The following is a 14,125-nucleotide window of genomic DNA, read 5'->3' on the forward strand; positions in this document are numbered from 1 at the left end:
TGTCAATATTGAACAAAACTCACAGATGTTGCGATAGCAATGGAAATGTTGTTTTCATCTTGCAGTAACTCGCATCAAAGTTTATCTCCCTGTAGCATCAGACACTGCCCATGGTGTTTGCAGTCATTGCTATGCAGTGATTGTTAAGCATGGAGGGTGAGAGAAAGGGAGGGAGTCCACTGGTGTGTGGTGGGTGGGGTCAACGGTATTGTGTGCAGGTCCAAGCCATACATGGCATAAATTCACGTTTATCACATCCCAGACTGCCTGTCCCCACAGGAGGACAAACTGAGTGCTCAAATGCACTTGGCCAGAGCACTTGGAAGAGGAAGGGTTATTTAGACAAGGAGTGGTGCTGAACACACACACACACACACACACACACACACAAAGAGCTTGTGTTTGCAATACTTTAGAGAAGTAGGCAGTTTTCAGCTCTTTTCTGCTGCAGACACTTTGTTAGTCTTATGTACATTTATTTATTTAGCTCATGCTTTTCTCCAAAGCAACTTACACTGATTTTCCCATTTACACAGCATGATAATTTTTACTGTGTCAATTCCGGGTAAGTATTTTGAACGAGGGTACTACGGCATGAGCTGGGCTGAACCTGGTGGCTCTAACCACTAAGCCGCCTGCTTCCCCTACACTGCAAGCACATGGTTATGATTCTGAAGTTTAATATTTTTATCCTTTTGATTTAGGATCGTGGGGCGGGAGTGGAAGAAAATAAAGTAAAAACTCTGCATCCTGTAACCACGGCAAATACTGTTGGTAGGAAGACCTCGAAACCTTGAACTTTCCTCAGAGCCTTCAGTACAGCTGCAGCACTCAACACTGGTGCAGATTTTGTTCCGTAAAATATTGTCTCAAGGGTGCCGATGTTCACCACGCTGAAGGGAGTGCACTGCTTGGAGCCGTTTCCACAAATCCAACATAAAAACCCTCACTTGCACCCATAGCCACCTCCGCCCATAACCAGCATCTAGAGCATCAGGAGCGTCAATAACCTCAATGCCCCTGTAATTACATAAACATATGCAAATAAGGAGTTCATTCACTCTCCCATAGTTCTTCACCCTTGTCAGGGTCACAGAGGTCCAGATCCCATCCCAGAATCAATTGGTGCAAATCTTCAAGAGCTACACACCCTGCACAGGAGGCCAGTACATTGCAGGGTAAATAAGGAGTTACAAAAATTAGATTTGGTCTGAGGAAAGCAGAGTTTAATTAGATCGGTTGAAGAATTTAACACAATTACACCCAGATCCACCGCACAAAATATGACTCAACCTGCATCCTTTCTGCCCCGTCTGCTGGTACCTAAGCGTTCTCAAGTCGTGTTCTGTTTATTATTTCCTGCGGTGCGAGAGTGTATCTGTGCGGGAAGCTCTGTGCCAAATTCCTGTCACCACGGGAGGGTTTGGGCTGGTGTTCCTTCCCAGAGCCCTGTCCTTGGAGCTTTGGAACCCTTGTTTACATTTATTCATTTATCAGATACGTTTCTCCGGAACGACGTGGAACTCAGTAAATAAAATAGCACTGAATAACACAAAAAAAGCCCGAGACACAGATACGGGGTTGTCGAGCGCAGCTTGTTTGTTCGCTGTTTCTCGGTTTTGGCCCTGATGTGGTGGAAGGAGTTCCCTCGGTTCCTCGGAGCTGCTGAATCCCTCCCAGCATTCAGACACAACAAACACTTTCAGAACCACTTCTCTCCTGATAGCTACATAAATGAGTCCAACACCATCTGCACTACTGCTGCAACTTCAGAAATTATCTATGTATTTGCTATTTGAACGTCACTTCTACAGGCAGCTACTTGAGGGATACGAACCGGCAACATGGTGGTATCAGACAAACAAGCTGTGTGTCAATAATCCTGTGTCTAAAGCTCTCTGTGGGTTGCTGATGCGCTTCTGCTCACTCTGAGCTGTGCGTCACTTTAGAGGAAAGAGTCAATAAATATGTAACTTATTTACCAGCCTGTTGTGTTGAGAGGACAAACTGCAGGACAAACCCTCAATTAAATTCCCAACGAGTTTAATATCAACGTCTGCAATTACAGATGGTGCACTTCACAGCGGACATCGTTACAAATCCTGCTTTAAACGTACTGTTGCATCTAAGGGATCGGGTCACATTTGCACATTAATGGCGTGTGCCTCGTCCAACTGGAGCGACCAGATTTCCAGTCACCATGGCCATCTCCTCCTCGGAGCTCGACTTAAACGCTGGGGTGTGACGAACTGTGAAAGTGCACGTAACTCTTGTGCCCGTGACCTTTCACGTGTGAATTCGTGGAGCAGCACGCGGAGAAAGAACTCGGACACGCGCAGGGCGTGGAGGACAGAAGATGCTTCCATCCCACATGTGACCTTTCACGGCCTCCGAGTTTCCGCACCGCTATCAATTGAACACGGGATTAGGATCCATCGAGCCAAATGATGCACCAATTCAATAAAGGAGGAAACTCTGCCCTTCTGGATTGCAACCCATTTCCCTGGAAACCTCAGGCTCTGCCTCTTCTCGGTCCCATGACGGCTGGTTAAATCACTTTGCAACTGTTTTTTTTTTCTTCTCTTTTTTGCTAAGGTAATGAAAATACAGATAAGCATATCTTGGTAGGGTTAGGAAAATGTTAAATGATCCCTGACCACCTCGGAAAGCACCTGGGTCATGCCAAGGCACCCTGTAAATCGTGGAAACTTGTCTGCCAGCGATCTGACCCAGCCGAGGAAGCTCGGTGTGAGAGCCTGGCAGAAAAAACCGTGTTAAGACCACCAGCTGGAGGAACACCAGTCCGGAGCCAGGTCCTGCTGGGGCATCGTGTCCTACTGTCCTTCCAGTCATCCCTTCGACGCAGGGACACCGAGCGGAAAAAAGGAAAAAAAAAACACTGAATGACACACATTCAGTTTAAAAGTATTAATTCAGAAATTTATAAAAAAAAAAAAAAAAAAAAAAAAAAAAAATCACAAAAAGGACGCAGAAACAAGACCTTCATGCAAAGACTTTATTATGAACAGCCTGTATAATTTTACAATAGTTGCACATGTCCATTTTCTCTCAGTTTTTGTCTCGTGAATACAAAAAGGTAGATGCACCTTAAAAGAAAAGACAAATGAGTTCTCTTTAACGTTCTCTAAAAATAGCTTCTGATTTAAATACTTGGCATAGTTTTGTAAATAAAAAATATGCATTATGAAAGATAATGGTTACTCATCTGGTAGATTCACTGTACCAAATGCAAATGTGTGCATTTTTCTCCTCTTCCCTGAATTTTGGGCAGGAAAGAGAAGGAAAAAAAATGCCAGCGTGTACAAAAAAGCACTTAAAATTTCATATGAAAATAGACAATATTACAAGGTGTGCACAATAGTTCATGTTGCATGTAACCTGCAATATAAAACATTAAAGACACCTACGTCCTCCAGCTCCTCACCTGGTGTGCCAGAGTGCTGGGGGGAGGGGGGGAGGGGGGGCGTGAGTCAGAGTGGCCAGGAGGGGGCTCTCTTTCTATGACGGCGATGACTGATGTGCAGGTGATGCTCTTGACTACCTAAGCCACTGCTACGTCCTGTCCTTTCAGAGCTTCAAGAGGATGCTATAATTTGACATGGGGGACCTGCAGTGATTCGAACCCTCTCATGCGGGGGGTCTTCTGCTGCGCGCCGATCGTCCCGGCAACAACGGGCCCTTTGGATACATTCGCTGCTATTACACCCTTCCTTCAACAATAGCGGATCATCGACAATATAAAAAAACTGCCTTTGCACACATCCTTGCATATACAATTTACAGTAATAACATAATAATCTGCATATGTACTCTATGTATTCATAACTGCAAAAACTAAGTGGCCATAATGGCCTGTACTGTTTAAAAATGGCATTCGATATTGCACAGTCAGATCTAATACATAGTCAACTGAGTTAACAAATAACAAAATTTTCTCTTTATGTGATGTTAAGCGGCTTCTATTAGAGTTTGTAAAAAATATAAGCGGTAAAACAGTAAAAGTACTTATCTTAAACACATACCGGTACTGTGCATCTTTATGCTTTGCACTCTATATATCGCTACATTAAATATATATATATATATTATATATAATATATATATATATATATATATATTTAAAAATTTATTATAATGTGCCTTTGAAATGAAAGAAACGGCAAGAAATCAGTTTTGAGGACTTTTAAAGAAAAGCAGTTATGTCGCCATATTAATTCAAATGATAATTGACATCCATACATCCTCCTATATGAGCTCTATGGGCAGTATAAATAATTATAAAATGTTTTTTTTTATGCCTATTGAAGGTTTTTGGCTATTTGTAACACTGTTTATATCTTCAGCTTATGATAAAAACTATCATTCACAAACAGAACAGAGCGGTCAAAGCTGCAGTTATCTTCATACGTCTCAATTTTTCACTGTTTAAAAAGCATTTTATAAAAATTATATTCTCTACCATGATAATATACAGGCATACGATATTTCCAGCTTGATCAAAGCCAGGCAAATAAAATATGATAACATACAAAACCTGTTTTGGAATATTTAAAATATACTTCATTAATTCATTTTGTACATTATTTTAGCTTGACTAGGAATTTTTGATGCGATAAAAATAAATATTCAGAGAAATGTTTTTCCTTTCAACAGAGGCACCCTGCCACACCGAAACAGTGCGGTTTCTTTCAGCTGGGCTTAAAGTGATGACACTGAAAGGGTCTCCCGCCTGTGGCTCCTAAGGAGCCCTGGGCGACCGTATTGCTCTCTTTGATGCGATTACCGTAAAATGTGGTGTACGGACCACGCCCGGCGCTCCTCCTTTGCTGTGCCAGGAAAACAAAGAGGTGTGGCGCACAGCAGACCTAACAGTATTTAATTATTTAGAGTGTTCTGTAACCCAGCCTGGACCCACCCTGCTGCTGAGTACATTCTCATGGTAAAAAGGCATAAACAACAGATCAGCAACATACATTAATAACTCAGCGGGGAAAAGTACAGGCCAGATCACATACCGTTGATATGATATTTTAATCGGGCTGTGCCGAAGCGCTCGATCTCATCTTCCCGAAACTTCCTTGCCTCTTTCAAATTGTAAAATTTGGGCCATCGACACAGATTGAAACTGGGCGGCTTCCTGTGACGGAGCGGCTCCGGGTACGAAGGGCCACCTGGCTGTCGCACGAGTGGGGCGGTGTGAAAAGGGGTAGCTGGAACACGCAGCGGTGCTGCAAAATCCTGGGCAAGGAACAGATGAGGCAGATGGGGAACATGAGCCCGTATGGATAGAACCCCAGCATGAAGATGGGGGGGTGGGAGGTGAGGGCGCTTGGCGTCACACCCCCGTGTAGACAATGCTTGTGTCGGAGAAAAAGAAGAAGAAGAAGAAGAAGAGTAAGAAGGCCATCAGTGTGTCGTGAGGATGGGATGAAGGCTTTCCTTGTGGTCCCGGTGCCGGAACTCGCTGGTCTCACACCCTTTCCACATGGCTCGGGTCGTAGGAGTCCGTGTGGTCTGATGGGACAGCGCAGCATGTCTCAGATAGCGTTGTGCAAACAGAATGCAAATACGAGACACAATGCAACGCGAGATCCAAAGGCATAACGATTAGCACGAAACGTACGTTATATCCCTTCACCCTTATTTCCTTCTTCTGTACACATATAATTCATGACCATTATTCTTCAAACTATGTTCCAACAGCTTCATATCTTGTCGCCCATATCTGCAATTTGAGCCAGTTTCTCCCCACTGAAATTGCACAAAACTGATTTTCCACATCCCATCTGTCCAATTACAACATATAAATGGTCCATAAAGTGTCTTGTTGGGAATCCGACAAGTCAGCCCCTTAGCTTACATTGACCAGGGAGACCTGCTATTGAAATTAACCGGAGACAGGAAAACAATGTTTACAACAGCGCCCTCTTGTGAAAAGCAGAAGTGACCACACTCTGGGTTTTACTGTAAAGGAGAATAAATAAAGAATCACAATCCTAAAGCATACAGACAGACTCTGTGGCTGTGAGACAAAAGAAACTGGAAAAAATGTGGAAAAACTCTGCTCTTGCCTTTTTTTTTTTTTTTTTTTTAAACTAAACTTCATAAGCCAAAGCTGATTTCTGGTTTGACTGGTTAATACCAGACAAAGCATGAATCAATAACAAAAAATGGCAAACAATTTAGGGATTTCTGTTGGACCTGTGAACAAACTTGGACAAAAATTTCAGCTCAGAGACGACAGATGTAAGAGGCAAGGGTGCTCACCCGAGAGGGACTGCGTCTCCACATCCTTTATTCCCTCTTCACTGGAGGTGCTGCAGGGTCCTGGAGGCAGCGTGATCTCCCTCTTGGCAACCGTGCGGGGTTGGTGGGGCACTTGTAAGTGGTCATCCAGCTCTGGTTCCGGATGGCTCCAAGTTTCCACCCCATCGCCAAAGTCAGAGGTCGAAGGGCTGAGGTGCTTCGGCTGGGATTCCAGATCTACCTCCGGGCGTCCCGTTTCATTAGTGCTTGCTGAGGCAACATGCTCTTGTCCGGGGTTCTTGACTATCCACGCAGCACCCTTGGGGTCCCTGTGGTCGTTACCATTATCATCGCTCAGGGACAGCTTGTCATTCCTGCCAATGTCTGCAGACAGCTGAATCTCATTTTCCGGGGACTCGTCGAGCCCTGGGGTGTTCTCCACAAAGGTACTATCGATTGGTCCATCACCACTGGCCTCTACTTTCTCCATCTCCTGCACCTTTACATCCAGCTCCTGAGCATCAGATGTCTTTTCACTTTGCACAGACAGATTTGAAAGGCTTCCACCTGCGTTCGGTTCTGAGGATTCTCTGCAAGGAAGCGCTTTACTTTCCACCTCCCCCGCCTCTTTAGCCTCTTCTCCACATCTACTTGGGTTCACAACTCCTAAAGACTCTGCGGGCACATTGATGCCTAGTATCCTGGCTGCCCTCTCTTCTAGGGACTCATTCTCAGGAATGCCCTGGGCACATTTCACCTGGTACAGAGTGCTCAGGTCCTCTAATGGTGCATCACTGGACGTCTCATTGATGAGGAGCGTCTCCAGATGTCTCTCTGCTAATGACAGCTGCCTCCTCCAATAAAAACGATCAGAGTTGTTACCGGAGTTGACTCCAGGTGGATCTTCTGCATCGGGCACTTTGTTGCGGGCAATGCAGCGGGGACCATCCGGATTTTGGGGCCTGTGACCTCTGACTGAAAGAATATTAGAGCTCTTCGCTGTAGCAAACTGTGGAGCTGAACTCTCTTGCTTCCCCTCTGCCTTTGCCTCCGTTTTACGACAGAAATCACCTTGCTCGAAGGCCGAACTCAATCCGGCAGAATTGCATGAGTTCTGAGGCGATCCTCTGTCAGGGTTGCCAGCTGTCGGTTTAATTGGAGCGGTCCTGTTCCAGCCTCCAACATCCCGTGTCAACTGCAGGGCATGGCAGATGTCCTCGTAATCCGGGGGACTTGTCAGCGTGGAGGCGTCCTGCATCAGCTTCCCGGCGGCCCACACGGGTTCAACAGAGGGGTGCACAGTTACACCCACATCCCTGCGTTGGGGTTCCCTCTGAACAAGGATGTCAACCTTCTTCGGGATCTGAGAGGGCAAGCTGTAGTTTAAAAAGCCACTCTCCGAGAGGCCGGAAACTTCCTCCAGCTGCTGCTGGTTACTGAAGCTCATTGCTTTCCCAGTGCTTCTGGAGAATGCACTCTTCACCCCTCGATATACCAGATCAGTGGAAGCAGTCCAACTTTTAATTGTGGGCCTAATCTTTTTGGACTTGCAGTGGGACTCCCCTTGCATATTTTCTTTGTCCTGTGTGAGCTCCAGATCTTGCACCTTGATATTTTCGAAATTATTGCTGGTGTTGCTCAACTCGAGGATGTCTTTGTATGCCTCGTTGAGGTCCTCGATGCACTTGTCCACACTGGTGCTCTTGCTGAGTGGATCCTGAAGCTCCTTGTTGAAGGACTCCAACTCCTCGATTGCATCCCATGGGCGTCGGCTGACGGGCTTCAGCAAGAACTGACCGAAGGCCTCTGGACCAGTGTCCTTCCCTTCACTGTTTCCTGAGACAAGTCCTGGCAGCGCTGTGCTCTTGGTGAACCGGTTGGAATACGTGGAGGTCCTGGAGAAGGCGCTGTTACTTGAGGGGTTCAAGCTTTTCTGCCCTTTCATGGTGTGAAATGTGAGTGTGCTGCTGCCGTCCGTCCCTAGGCTGGTTTCCACAGCAGCTCTGGAGGTGCTCTGGCCCTGATCTTGTGCTTGGAGGCTTGGGGGACCTTGAAGTGAACTTTCGGGAGCCTCACAGAAGCTGGTCTGCGTCTCCTGGTCTCGGTATTGATCACCCGGCCAAGAGCCGGAGTATCGCAGCTCTATATGTTTGCTCAGCTTGATGGACCGTGAGTCAAACACCTCTTTCTTCAGACAGACCTTCCTCAGCGGTTTCTCATCTGTGATGCTGCCCAGGGGCTGCTGCAGCTCCAAACTCGTTGACGATGTGCTTGGGAGACTTTGGTTTTGCAAGTGGCTTGTGTCATTTTTAATGGGGTTGCTCGATTCTGTCGTGTTCGGAGTTTCGTTGTTATTCACATCGGAGCACTTGCGGTCGGGCTGAAGGTGAACAGGGATGGAAACCAAGCAGAAGATGGTCTCGTTGAGTTTCCGTTTCACTTGTTTGGGTTTCTCCGCTTCAACTGCAGGCTCGATTTTCTTCACTTGAGCGATCGCTTCGGGAAAACTTTGCTCCACATTTCCATTCTCCCTTGATGATGTCGACGGAAAAGCTTTGTGGTTCTCGGAACTGTTTTGGTCAACTGCAACAGAGTTATTACTCCCCTTGTGCACACAGCTGTTCCACCTATTGCCGACGTCATTGTCATTAGGAGACGCTTTGCTAAGGTCCGTACTGGGAGTGAGCCCCTCTGGGGGGAGGAAGGCACTATCGCGTGTGGATTGTCCTAACACTTTAGCACTGGGAACCTCTCTATGGATGTTTCTGATTTTGTCTGAGTCGGTCAGAGAGTTTCCCCACTGTCCACCTGAGATGTGTCGCACGCGCGGGTCGTGGAACGGCAAGTACTGGACACATCCCAGACGCTGGTCCACGTACCCCGGGTAGGCCTGTCTGCCACAGGCAACACCTCTTTCCTCCTGGTACTCCATCCAGGAGCCTCTAACTGATCTACAAGGCCACTTCCCTACCTCCCAGACCCCAGGCTCTGCCTCCCCCTTCAGCAGGAAGCCGCACACCTGGCTGTGGCTCTTTTGGGCCCCGTTCTGCAGCTGTGGTCTCGTGTAAGAAGGTGGAGGTATGTAACCTGGAGGCCCCGAACCAGATTCTGCAGGCGGGTGTGCAAAATATTCCTGGCTGAACTCCCCACTCTTGGACAGACGGATTACTCGGTCTCTGGGCCTGGGTCCCAGGTCCCCGGCGAGCATTTCCCAGCTGCCCCGTGTCTGCTGGTGTGCCTCATAGGAGGGAGGCTTAACAGGCCTGCTGAACATAGGCTTTGGCAAGAGGGAAGTGTGGCCAAGCGACCGGCCGTTCTCTGTCCACAGCTCATGTGACACCGCACTTTCGGGGTGTTTCTGGTAGGACCCCAGAGAACCGCTGCCGTCTGCACGCTGGCTGCCATAAACGGTCAGACTTTCTGTTGGCAGCCCTCTGGGGAGAGACAGCGACTTCCCTTTGGTTTTGGGGTGGATAGCGCCCTCTGCAGGCCTTTGGTGGAGCTGCTCATGAGCCCACACCTGGCTCTCGTTGTCGGAGAGCTGGCGGCCCAGACCGATGGCCGATCTCCACTCCTCTGTGCCAAGACTCTGACACTTCCTGTCCCCTGCCGCCATCCACGGCTCCCGGCTTCCTGCTGCCCTCCCTCTCAGCCACATGGTCTCTTCCCAGGCCTGCCACTCGGACCTGCGCTCTACCTTCCCCGGTGCTTCCGTCTTCGGTTGACTATCTGCATAGCCCAGGGGGACACTGAAGTCTTGGCCCCTCCGCCTCCAGTAGGAGACATCTCTATCTGACCGCGGGTGACAGTACAATCCACACGGTCCATCACAGAACCTAGAGAATAAGGAAAGGAGAATTGTGTGAGTGGAGTCCTCAGGTTTCAGAAACCAATATTTACTTTAAAAAGTTTCATAGAATTATGTGGACGTTAATAAGGGCCAGCAGATGGAGCTGTGGTAAAGTACAGTGGCATGACCTCAAGTCTGTCAGCTTAGGGCTTAACCAATTCTACTTCTGCAGTACCCTGGATCCATTAAGGTACTTACCCTCAATTACACACACACACACACACACACACACACACACACACACACACACACACACACACACATTTTCAGAACCGCTTGTCCCTGACAGGGTCACGGGGAACCGGAGCCTACCCGGCAACACAGGGCGTAAGGCCGGAGGGGGAGGGGACACACCCAGGACGGGACGCCAGTCCGCCGCAAGGCACCCCAAGCGGGACTCGAACCCCAGACCCACCGGAGAGCAGGACTGTGGTCCAACCCACTGCGCCACCGCACCCCTACCCTCAATTAGTCCAGTAAAAATTATGCGGCTGTATAAATATGAGAAATAGCATTAGTTGTTTTGGATATATGTGCTTAACTAGCAATTACATGCTCTACAGGGGCACTATTGTAAGAATCCTGACCAGCTATATCACTGCATGTTATGGGAACTGCAATATCTCTGACTACAGCTGGGAAGATCACTGGTGCCCCACTCTCCTCCCTAGAGGATGTCGACCATGCCTGCTGTGCCCACAAAGCCTCCAGAATTGTGGGTGACCTCACAAACCCCTCCCACAGCCCCTTCACCCTCCTGGCATCTGGGAAGAAATGCAGGAGCGTACGAGCCGGCTCCACCAGACCCGCCCTACTTTTTCACTATCCCCGGTAAAATATATTTATTGAACTGAACATATACACTTTATCCCGGAACGTTTTTAGTTTTGTAGCTTGTTATTGTAAATTTTTGTAGCACTAATAGTATATGTTGTCCTATATGTTCACGCAGTGGTCCAGGAGAAACACTATTGCACTCCTGTGTTTGTCCTAAACATATTGTGAGAATGACAAAGTTGACTTTGACTTTGAATTAATTTCTCCCAAACTCTAAAAGACTTTTTTTTTTTTTTTTTGTTTAGCTAAATCTTACATTGTATTCACATTTCCCTTTTTCTAAGTATATACTGTATTTATATACTGTTTTCAAGTGCCAGAAACTCTATTGTCTGTATGAGAAAATGAATGTGGCTCTTTTCACTAATACTATCACTGTCGGCAGGTGAAGTATGCTGTTGATCCAGACCTGTTCATGATCCCACAAACGTTTCCCTCACCCCTATGATGTTCATCCTAGACACACATTTATTCAAGAAAATGATTTAGCTATCCAGGTAAAATTTCATGCAAGGGTATGTCTATAGCAGTGATTTGACATACTTATTTACACAGCTCAGTAACACACACGCGCACACACACACACTGCCTGAAACCGCTTCTCCCAACCCGGCAACACAGGGTGCAAGGCTGGAGGGGGGCACACCCAGGGCAGGATGCCAGTCCATTGCAAGGCACCCCAAGTGGGACTTAAACCCCAGACCCACCAGAGAGCAGGCACAGGGCAAACCCACTGCGCCACCGTGCCCCCCGACTCAATATAACATTTACATTTATTTATTTATTTATCAGACGCTTTTCTCCAAAGCAACTTCCAGTGAACTCTATGTAGTGTTATGAGCCCACACCCCTAATTCACCAAGGTAACTTACACTGCTAGATACACTACTTACCCTGGGTCACTCATCCATACATCAGTGGAAAACACTCTCTCTGTCACTCACAGCCTGTCTTTGGACTATGGGAGAAAACCGGAACACCAGTAGAAAACCCACGCAGACATGGGGAGAACATGCAAACTCCACACAGACTGAGTGGGATCAAACCCACATCCTCTCGCACCACCCAGGCGCCGTGAGACAGCAGCGCTACTCGCTGTGCCACCGTGCCGCCCATCTTACGATCACAATATCTTTCCAAAGGTGCATTGCTACATCAGCACAGAAGTGATGTACCACCTCACTGGGCTAGCGAGAACATTTAAACTGTTTAAAATGTCATATCATAAAAGTATGATACAATGTAATCAAATCACTTGTGAAAAGACTTCCCAAAAATCATTTCAGCCATTCTGCCATCATTCTTCCGTCATTCATTCGGTCTCCTTTCAACCGCCGAAGCAAACAACCTTGACACTTTTTTCTATTTGAGGCCCATGAAGTAAATTTCCTTTTCTTTTTTTTATTTATTTATTTAAGTAAACGACAGGTTTCACTGCTGGTCAGAGTCACTGCTTGCAATTTAAGAGCCATCTATAGTCCTCAGCTTATTACTTGTGTACTTATAGTATCCGACTCCTCCGTCCAAAGTAACTTCAGTAGTTTGTACACTGAGCTAGTTACAGTTATTTACTTTTTTATAAAGATCCCACAGGAAATTGCACACATACTGTATCAACTAAAGTGTCAAATTCCGTATCATGTGATACGATCGACCGATACAATTATAATTGGTACAATTACTGTATCAATCCACGGCAGGAACCTTAATCGGGTGTACTATAAGAGGACAGCTCTAACTGCTCCGGCACCTGCTGCCCCCCGCTTTCGTCTCCCCTGCGAGTGCTAAATGACATCATAAAACATTTCATATAAAAAACAGACATGTTCATTTAACAGACCCAGAGAAATTTTTACTGTAACACACTGTAGTGTCCATGTGGGTTGTAAAGTTTTCCCATGTTCCACTCTGGGAAGGGAGCGGAACGGAGCACAGGTGTAGTACAGGGCGACGGAGGCCTGCAGGCCCCTGTTCGCAACCCCAGGCCAGAGCTCTGGAAGTCAACGAGGCCTCGCTGCTCCAGAGATGCCCCCGACTCTGCGCAGAGAGCAAAGGACTCACCCACCACCCGCGGTAAGGAAAGCACCCTGGGTCCGCACGTCACCAGGATTACTGCTTCCTGCTGCTTCCTCTCTCCTCCGGCTCCTCTCCCCGTGTTCGCCGTCGCCGGGGCAACTGTGCGCCTGCCTGCTGCCGAGCGAGGCTCCGGTGTCTGCTGGCTCCGCTCGCCCGCTCGCTCCCCCGCGGCCCGGCCTCGCCTCCGCGGCGGCTTCGCGGCGCGAGCTCCTGGCCGGCTTGTATCCATGAGAGATGAGGAGGTCCTCCACGCTGTACATGGTGAGCTCCTCCCCGGCAGGACGAGCGCCCGCCCCCCGCACTCAGCGCCGGGAGCTGGTCCGCAGCTCTGAAGTGCAGGCCATCACTGTGAGCGCAGGGGGGAGACACAGGAAGGGAAACATTAACACACTTATCCTGGAGGTCCCACTCTGACTACCGTGCAGCTGGAAGCAAAGGCTGCTTCTTCCGAGCCTGGCGCTGACTCGTACTGCGACCGTACCCGCCTGCCCGGTCGCCTCCTCTCCACTCCCCTCCCCTCATCCCCAGCGTCGCTATGGAGCGGGTTCCCCTCTGCCGACGTTTTTATAGTGACGGAACGGACACCGCCGGATGCTGGGAAGACTCCGGCCAGAGATACGAGTTGCCGCACCCCAGGGGTTGGGCAGGACAGGCGACCTGGAGACTCTGGGGTCCGTAGAGTCTGCGGTCCAGACTTAGAGGCTACCAACCATTAGATGTTTTAATGTGCACAAGTTCAGACCCCATCTGCCCCCCAACAAGTGAAAAAACTAACCAGTAAACGTGATGCCACTATTTTTGTGTTTGACTTTTACATTTGGCTTTACTCCTTTTCTGCACTTTAGTTTATCTTATGTAATTTTACCAAACATTCAGACACCAAACGTACTTTTTATAGGATGTAAGGGGATACTGGGAAGTTCTGAGGGAACCTCAGATTTGCGTCCCCTCGAGCACCCAGATGCCCATGAGGGGTTGACCGAGTTCTCTCACACTTTGCTTGGCGGGATCTCTAGCACCGTCAACACTTTCCTTTCCGTGTTCAAACCACAGGAGAGGTCTGGTCAATATGGATTTAATTTTTTTATCATTTTA

The 14,125-nt window shown here is 48.0% G+C and overlaps 1 protein-coding gene across 1 annotated transcript; it reads right to left on the reverse strand.

The window, feature by feature from the left end:
• Positions 1 to 4,476: 4,476 nt before the first annotated feature.
• LOC108937605 (junctional protein associated with coronary artery disease-like) lies at positions 4,477 to 13,537 on the reverse strand. The gene is made up of 3 exons (XM_018757623.2): positions 13,016 to 13,537; positions 6,289 to 10,103; positions 4,477 to 5,535 (listed from the first exon to the last, which is right to left on the reverse strand). Exons 1-3 carry the CDS (start codon positions 13,288 to 13,290, stop codon positions 5,492 to 5,494), a joined length of 4,134 nt encoding a protein of 1,377 aa, XP_018613139.2. The 5' UTR covers positions 13,291 to 13,537; the 3' UTR covers positions 4,477 to 5,491.
• Between the last annotated feature and the right edge of the window lie 588 nt (positions 13,538 to 14,125).

The sequence above is a fragment of the Scleropages formosus genome, chromosome 7 (genome assembly GCF_900964775.1).
Source record: "Scleropages formosus chromosome 7, fSclFor1.1, whole genome shotgun sequence".
Classification (NCBI taxonomy): domain Eukaryota; kingdom Metazoa; phylum Chordata; class Actinopteri; order Osteoglossiformes; family Osteoglossidae; genus Scleropages; species Scleropages formosus.

What these genes read in the sequence shown, in the direction of transcription:
- LOC108937605 (XM_018757623.2), bottom strand. Translation starts at nt 13,290, where the DNA reads ATGTACAGCGTGGAGGACCTCCTCATCTCTCATGGATACAAGCCGGCC. An exon ending in TTCCTTACCGCGGGTGGTGG is followed by an intron (nt 10,104 to 13,015) that starts GTGAGTCCTTTG and finishes CTTATTCTCTAG; the next exon opens with GTTCTGTGATGGACCGTGTG. An exon ending in GGAGACGCAGTCCCTCTCGG is followed by an intron (nt 5,536 to 6,288) that starts GTGAGCACCCTT and finishes CTGTCCCATCAG; the next exon opens with ACCACACGGACTCCTACGAC.